Below are 8,537 nucleotides of genomic sequence, written 5' to 3' on the forward strand. Positions count from 1 at the left end.
TTCTCTAGAAAACTTTTCACAAAAATAGATTTTAAGGAAGAAAAATCAGAAGAAATTTTATTAAAAAATAAAAATATATTTATACTTTACGATTAACTTATATAGATTTAGAATTAAAATATGGGATTTTGAAAATAAAATTTCAAATTTTTAAAAAATTAAAAATAAAATTTTCAAATTTCTGATAAAAATTTAAAAAATGCTATTTGATAGAGTTGTCTCAATAGTTACTAAAAGGTAACATAAAACAAAACTTAGAAGTGCTTGCTACTTGCTAGGGATAAAAAGATATGATACCCCAAATTGGATGGTTGTAAAGAAGCTGGTTCGTGTTCGGTTCTGGTAGGTTCACCGAGTTCGTGCCGGTACATACGTGCGGAATGGACACGAGTTATGTCAACTTATGTGTGTCATTGTCTTTCACCGTCCACGAATCTCACGCGTGTCAAAAAAAAGAATGTGCATTTTAAAGCCAACGAGGAAAAGATGAATCAGGCCCATTCCCATTCATATTCTTTTTTCTTCCTCATCATCATTACATCACTTTACATTACACCAAGTTTTGACTTTTGAGTGTATACATTTTTTTATTCGAATTCGTTTTATATTGTACATTTTAAAACTTTTGAGTCAAATTCCGAATAGCTATAAGTTATATAGCCTATACCTATCAATGGTGGGGTGGAAATTTTATTTTTTGGTCTACAACAGAAACTATAAAAAAAAAAAATGAGACACATGAGGTTCCGGTTAACCGTTTAATTCGATTCTGGTTGTTTTCATAAATTTGTTTATTCACTTACAATTAACAGTTTAAGTTCGATTCTGGTTGTTTTCACAAGTTTATTTATTCACTTACAATTAAGTGCACTGGGTGTTAATTGGAGTATATGTTGGACACAAGAAATAAATTACCGACAGAACCAGCAAACAAAAAACAATAAAAAAGAGCATTAAGAACTTTAATGAATTAACACACATGGACAATCTCCAATATACACCGAAGGGTATCAACACACATCGACAATCTCCAAAGTGGTTGATAGTTACACGTGTTTTTACCTCTTGTACATGGCTCTTGGGTAGCGTAGTAGGATTAATGTAGGGAATTGGGCTTCGAGAATCACTTGTACTACCCATTTGGGATTTTAATGATCTTTGTGGGAAAACGTCAAAAACGCAAAGGCAAAGACTCGAGAGCCCAAGAACGAAAATACTATGTAATTGACACAATAATAATAATAAGAATCAATGCAAATAGAATGGTCGTGTGAGAAGCAAAATCACTTGAGTGACTCTTTTTTTTCATCTTATGATGCTGATGATGCCCTCGCCGCTTTCACTAGCCGTTGTCTCTTGCTTATCGCGGCTTCCACGGTCCCTCGTTGTTCGGCGTTCCTGCAAAAACATTGTCTAACCTTTAGACATTTTTCTAACTCGTAAAGAAATGTATAAGAAAAAAATGGTTTACATCACGAAAGAGTGAGTCTTCAGCTTCAAGCATATGTATGATATGTCCCATTTTAGGTCTCTTGTTTGCATCAGGATCCACACAACGCAAAGCAACGAGCAGCACTCGTTTAAGAGCCTTTGAGGATGGTGGTTCGGCTATTTTGGGATCAACTACTTCTTCTGATCTTCGGTTTCCTACCATTGTTTTCAGCCACTCCACTAGATTCGTCTACAACCAAACATAACAAAGATAAAAACATAAGAGGTAACAGAAACAAGGAGGGTCTAAGATATCCACTAAAAAACACAAACCTCTCCTTGAGGGAGACTATAATCAACAGGGTTTCTACCAGTGATGATCTCCATGATTAATATTCCAAAGCTATAGATGTCACTCTTCTCGTTTAACATCCCGGTGCATGCATACTCCGGTGCTACATAACTGAACAAGTACAAAGTTATTCCCTAAAGATTCAGATTCCTAGAGATTGTCGTCACAGGAGAGAGAGAGAGAGAGAGAGAGAGTTTTACCCGAAGGTTCCCATGACACGGGTGGTCACATAACTGCTGTCGGAACCCAAGAGCTTAGCAAGTCCAAAATCCGAAACCTTAGCATTCCATTGGCGATCAAGCAATATATTGCTCGATTTTATATCCCGATGAACCACTTTTGGTTCAAGACCCTCGTGTAGGTACGCCAATCTATATATACCAAAAGGTTTACATTGTTTAACAAAGATAAAGAGTAATAACATAGTGGAATCTGTTTCAAAAAAAAGAAAGAAAAAAAACATAGTGGAATGTATTTAAGTTACCCTTTAGCCATCCCGAGTATAATGTTGATACGGATATCCCAAGTAAGAGGGCTAACATCGCCAACGTCACCGTGAATCCATTGCTCCAAATTGCCATTATCCACAAAGTCATACACCAGCATCCTGTTGTCGTAGAGACAGACAACTCACACATTATTAGATCACAACAAACATTGCTTTCTTCCCAATTTTTTTTTATTTATTTTAAAAATAGGAGGAATAAATGAATGAGCAGCATCAACATTTGTTACCTGTAAGCACCTTCAACGCAATAACCTAAAAGCCTAACGAGATTCTTGTGTCGTACACGACCAATCACTTCCACTTCTACTTTGAATTCCTTCTCCGCCTGTCCCCTGTAAGTTAAAAAGACACACCAACTTAAAAATCCTACAATTATTGATAGAGATCAAATTCCAAAAGGCATATTCTAGTATAGACGTTACCTATCAAAACCACATGTGACACATGACATAATCTATATACATATAAATTCAATAATCCTAATTTAGAAACTGAGTAAAGGATCAAACTTTAGATTGTAATTCGAGAGTAATGATACCTGTTATTAAGCAAGTTCTTGACGGCGACTTTAGTTCCATCGTTTAAAACTCCACGATACACAATCCCGTAACCACCTTCTCCGATCACATTCTCTTCACAGAGCCCATTCGTGGCCGCCTCAAGCTCCCTCAGAGTATACCACCGTCCCCACCCGAGATGCGACACCTCCGGTCCAACGTTTCCGCTCCCCGAAAACGACGCCGTCTCGCTGGCACTCGCAGTTCCTCTACTCTCTCCACTCGACACCCGACCTGAGAACACCACTCTGTGCTCCGTCTTCCCTATATCCACCTGGATCTCCCCCGGCGCCGGCGCCTGAACAATCTCTTTTATCTCCTTGGAAGCGAAATCGGCTCTCGGCTTTCGATTTTTGCGGCGAGAGGTTAGGCAGAGGGAGAGAAGGAAGAGCGCGATGACGATTAGAGATCCGAGCAAGATTCCGATAACGACCCATAGCCGGAGGCCGAAGATGGACGTCGGTTTCGAAAGCTCTGTGTTGAGGAAAGCAGCATCGTACATCGACATCCTAACTCTACTTTTTCTTTTACTTTCACTCGCATTTCTTGCCGGGGAAATACCCAAACTTCCCGGCGAATTAAGTCCGAGAAACTCCGGTCTGAATCTATGCTTGTTGTCGACTGTTGAATCGATAACAAGGAGAGTCGAGCACAAACCAACGAGAATTAAAAACAAAAAAAAATTTAAACAAAGGCTTTCAAGTGATCTGTTTCTGTGTCTGTGTGGAATGAGCTGTCTTTCGAGTTTCTGTCTGATGGCGAGTGAGAGATGGTAAGCTGAAAAGACGATTTTGTCCTTCTTTCTCGTTTAAGTCAAAGATTGCATGTGTAGTTTCCCAGTGGTTTTTCAGTAATTAACCAATGATGACATGACGGACGAAGGGAGGGATAGATAGTGAACTGCGAATTTACTTCTGAACTCTTTCTTTTGCTGTTTTGACTATATCTGGACCTTAAGCTTTGATTATTTGTTTGTTTGTAGGAAAAAAGTATCTTTAGTGTGGCCTCTAAATATTTTAGGTTTCCTCCTAATAAGGGTTTAGGTGGTGGGGCTGAAAGTGAACGCATTATCGCTATATTCAATTATGCATTCATGCCAACCAAGTAATGTAATAAACTACAATAAATTAATATTCCAACAAGTCAATGACCCCCTACCTTACTTTTTTATATAACAAAATCATCATATAATTATTGTACATTGACTTCTTAGAATTTCCAAATCACTTAGTAGCTTTCTATACTAAGGCCCATCTAATTGTTACTTTCATGTTTTTTTAGAAAGTGAAAATTAGCACATGTGTTGGGCTTTCTATTACCAAGACCCAATCCAATCCCCACGATAAGAAGCTGAGAATCATAACACATGGCCATGGGAATACTTCAATCATGGCCTCATGGGCTGATCACAGGTCCCGAAGATGAACAAAATAATGGCATCAGTCTTTTTTACTGGAAACTGAAGCTTTTTTTTTGAAACAGTGAAACTGAAGCTATTTATATTCTAAAAAGTAAAGTTAAATAGTATGCTTTATGAAAAAAGTATAATTTACATATATATTTATGAGAATTACTTTTCAAAATTATAAAAATAAGTAAACAATGCGTGACAAAAACGATTATGAAAGTATATAAATGAATTAGAGGTATTGAAAAGATAACAAATATAGACAAAAAAATGTATATATATTCCATTTCTATATGAGAAGGTAAGATATAGGAATATTGAAAATATGAGCTAACAAGTTATTTTGTGTAAATTCATTCATAGTCATAACTTAGAACACCTCCAACCATAGATACTTACTAATAATTAAAAAGAAAAAAATTATGAAAAGAAGTAACAAAAGTTCTCAAGATATATGATAAGTTGATAACGCATGTTAATATGCGACTAGTCTAAGTTTCTTTTAAACATTAAAATTTAGTTACATAATTAAACTTACTAAAATACTAGTTTTATTTGTTGATTTAGAACCCCATCTTAGATACTAAACCAATGGAGGTGTTTTAAAGGTCCTAAAAACAAAAATTTTCTTTTTCAGGGTAAAGGAAGAAAGGGCATATATATTTGGTCTGAATCCAATCATTGAGAATTTGGCAGCCACAACAACATGAAACTCCTTGTACACAAAAGTAACAACATAACACAGAGATTTGAGAAAACAAAAGCATTTTGACTGAAGAGTCAAAGGGAACTCTCTCTTGTGCAACTAAAGCCGACCATATACACTCACAAGAAGGACATAAGCGATGAAAAACGAAAAGAACTCTTTACATCTATCTACCAAAATTCTATCCCCTTTCTATAACACCACAGCGGAGTCCACAGTTACCATTATCATTCATAGAGCCCGAGATAGTCTCTGCGTGGGGTTTAGAGTAGATGGTAGGTGATGATCAGATCAGATCAGAGGAACCTCCTACGAAGGTTACTAGTAGTAGCTTGATAAGAACGCATGAGCAATCCAACACCAATGCCAACACCAAGACACATCCCAACTCCAACTCTGACACCCGCATTGAACCAAGAGAGTTGACCATCCTCGTCCACGTACATCCCTTCAGGGTAGTAGTAGTAACTATCTCCCATTTTCATTTCAGACTCATCAACAACTTGTGATTCTTCCATGATCTAATCATCAAACAACAAACAAGATAAGAACCAAGCTTGGACTAATCATCAATCAATCAGAAAAAAGAAAAAAAAGGGGTAAATCCGAAGCATACATGTAGTTTCCGTCCATCACCAGTGGCAACAACGTCAACGTCGTGGTCTTTGTAAACTTCATCGTCCTCAGGGATAGAGTCGAGAGTCACGTGCCTAGCCACCTTCCTCCTTGGACTCGCCTGAATCGTCTTTGTCAAGATCACCGGAACACCCCCGCAGCAGCCAGCTATGTAAACCTCCACGCCTAGCTTCGGCCGGGAAAACGCAGAGTAGGAAGAAGAAGAAGAGCCGTTTCCTCCCATAGCCATGTAACAATCCAATCCCCATCCAGTCTTGGGATCGCTCACCGTTCCGTTGTTACTCCACGCGCCTTCGATTCTATCTAGATTCCCGCACAGTACCATATCCTCGCCATCGTAGACCTCGAGATCCACGTATCCGGCGACGCGCACGGTCTCGGTGCTGACGTAAGTCGCCTCCGAGGACTCCCGGTCGACTCTGTCGCGGCGGAGCTTAAGAGACGCCGTCTGGGGGGAAGGAATGCGAACGCCGTTGACCTCGAGGGAAGCGCCGGTTTCGCGGCGAGGGTGGCGAAGGGTGAGAGAGTCAGGGACGCTGTCCACGACGCACGGGGCGATGCGGACGTAGAACAAGCGCACCTCCAGCCACGACGACTGCGACAGCGTTATCGATGCCGGCGCGACGCTGGAGGAGGATTTCATGCGGTGTGAATTGGTTGTCTACCCAAAGGATCCTGATGATTGTTATCACTCGAAATCATCCAGAACGATCAATTCAAGAAAATCGAATTCCGAATCAGTTTGATGCTCAGATTGTGATAAAATTCAATTCCAATTCAAGCGAGGCTTTGATGAACAGAGAATTTGAGAACAAATATTTCGTTTTTAGGTTGAGTTCTTTTTTTCTTTTTTTTTGGGGTTTGAGATATTTTGGAAGGTAAAAGAAGGTCAAAGTTAAATTTGTCTCGAAGACGAGGTAAAAACGGAGGGGTCAAAGGAGAAACCGACAAGATTATTACCCTCCCCACGATAACTATTCAGACTCCTCGCCACGTGTGACAGTTTTTCTTTTGTTAATCAGCTTTTTCTTTTATAAGTAATATTTTAATATTTTTATTTTAGCGTATTTGAAAACTATGTAGCTATATTAAACAGAAAAATTATTTAAAATTATTATTTAATTATATTTTAACTATTTCAACCCATTTTATTGTGAAGTTTTAATAAAATATACGTAATTTGTTTGATTAAATTTTTAATTGTAAAACTTATTTGAAGTTAACTTATTGATTATAACATTTTATTTGTATACAACTATCTAATGCTAATTTAAATCAAGCATGATCTTGCATAGTTATATGTTCTTAAGAATAAGAACAATTTAAAAATTTAAAAGAAGATAAATAAAAATTATTAAAAAGTAAGATTTAAGACAGTTATAACTATTTTAAGGTTTTGAATCAAATAATTTAACAGAGGATAAATAAAAAATAATTAAAATGATAGGACCTAATTTTTTATATTGTTTGGATATAAAATTAATTATTACGTTGTTTAAAAACACATTTGATAGTATAATGTTGTTTTTGATAACTAGAGGAATAATTAGAAGAATGAATTTTTCTGTATAATAAAAATGTGTATTTAATTTAAAAATTTACAAAAAAAAATGTTTGATCATGATTTTATCTTAATAAAAGAGATAAATAGAATGGTAACTGGGCCACAACTTCTGCAGAATCCTAATTTTGAGCTTAATAAGTTCTGATTTGGGCCGCAATAAATCTTATTAGCTGCTACGATCCATGCATCTTAATAATCTATAATGAATTGCTAGAACAAAATATAAAAAAAATGTGTAGGGTCTGGTTGCTGTGTTTAGTAATGTAATTATGTAAATGGTGTAGTTAGCGTTGTCGTATGATTAGAGATATACTGTATAACAAAGTACGATTCACAAATTTCAGTTAGCGTTGTCGTATGATTAGAGATATACTGTATAACAAAGTACGATTCACAAATTTCAGTTAACTGCTGATCAAATAGTACTATGTTGTAATGAAATGGTATGGGCCATTAACATTTTTATTTTAATAATAAGAGTTTAAAATTTGTCGATATATACATATAGGTGTGTGTGGCCAACACCGACTAGTTTACAACATACAAGGTGTTTTAGAATAGCAAAAATTCTAATAAAGTAGGTTTGTGCACTGCACCAAACATACTAACTGCAGCTTAAATTATGTATGTGATGATTCATTTGCCAAAAGTTATGGATATAGTTTTGTTATCTTTCAAAAGCAGATCACGTTCATATTTTTTCAAAACTAATTTATAGTGTAAAGCAATAAGTATCATTTTATTCATCTTGGTCATTGACCGTACCCAGCTACTTTTAATCATAGCCATTATATTCTCCCTAGACGTACTTTTCTATGATGATTAGAGAAAGAACATTTGTGAGCCATTGAAGCTCTACCATTGGAAGAATTGACACCGTTTGATCTAAGATCTTGTCGGATAAATCGGACCAGCTTTAAATAGGCCAGCTATAATGTTTTTTCCTCCTCCTCTTTTTGTAACACCGAAAAGATTTGGGGCTTGTCATTTCACCATCCAATTAGGTATGCGAACTTAATCATAATAAAGTAACTAGATTTTGAAAGGGCGGGATTATCTTTTTTGTTAACAAATTTATTAAACCGTATTTATGTTCTCAATATGATTAGACCAGACGTAATTTTCGATTCCGCTCCATAATGCTTTTTGGTTTTCAGCAGTATTTTGAAACCCGGCCGGATCCGCGGTTGAACCGGTAAACTCGATGACCGGCTTGTAATCCGATTTGGATTTTTGGAAAAAGCCATTATTTAAAAACCGGTAAAAATTGATAAAATCCGGAATCCGGCTACCGGTTGAACCACTACGTAATTTTTACTTATTTTTCTCTAATATTATTTCAATTACATTATTAGAATCTGTTTTGTATTCTAAT

The 8,537-nt window shown here is 36.5% G+C and overlaps 1 protein-coding gene and 1 pseudogene across 1 annotated transcript; both read right to left on the reverse strand.

Moving 5' to 3' along the window:
- Positions 1-948: 948 nt before the first annotated feature.
- On the reverse strand, positions 949-3,812 carry LOC106377369 (probable serine/threonine-protein kinase At1g01540). The gene is made up of 7 exons (XM_013817593.3): positions 2,830-3,812; positions 2,519-2,623; positions 2,268-2,390; positions 1,984-2,154; positions 1,765-1,894; positions 1,472-1,681; positions 949-1,398 (listed from the first exon to the last, which is right to left on the reverse strand). The coding sequence occupies exons 1-7, from the start codon at positions 3,354-3,356 to the stop codon at positions 1,306-1,308; spliced, it is 1,359 nt and encodes a 452-aa protein (XP_013673047.1). The 5' UTR covers positions 3,357-3,812; the 3' UTR covers positions 949-1,305.
- Positions 3,813-4,900: 1,088 nt separating this feature from the next.
- LOC106377368 lies at positions 4,901-6,453 on the reverse strand (annotated as a pseudogene).
- Between the last annotated feature and the right edge of the window lie 2,084 nt (positions 6,454-8,537).

This window comes from Brassica napus, chromosome C8 (genome assembly GCF_020379485.1).
Source record: "Brassica napus cultivar Da-Ae chromosome C8, Da-Ae, whole genome shotgun sequence".
Lineage (NCBI taxonomy): Eukaryota > Viridiplantae > Streptophyta > Magnoliopsida > Brassicales > Brassicaceae > Brassica > Brassica napus.

What these genes read in the sequence shown, in the direction of transcription:
- LOC106377369 (XM_013817593.3), bottom strand. Translation starts at nt 3,356, where the DNA reads ATGTCGATGTACGATGCTGCTTTCCTCAACACAGAGCTTTCGAAACCG. An exon ending in AAGAACTTGCTTAATAACAG is followed by an intron (nt 2,624 to 2,829) that starts GTATCATTACTC and finishes TTTAACTTACAG; the next exon opens with GGGACAGGCGGAGAAGGAAT. An exon ending in ATAGTCTCCCTCAAGGAGAG is followed by an intron (nt 1,682 to 1,764) that starts GTTTGTGTTTTT and finishes GTTTGGTTGTAG; the next exon opens with ACGAATCTAGTGGAGTGGCT.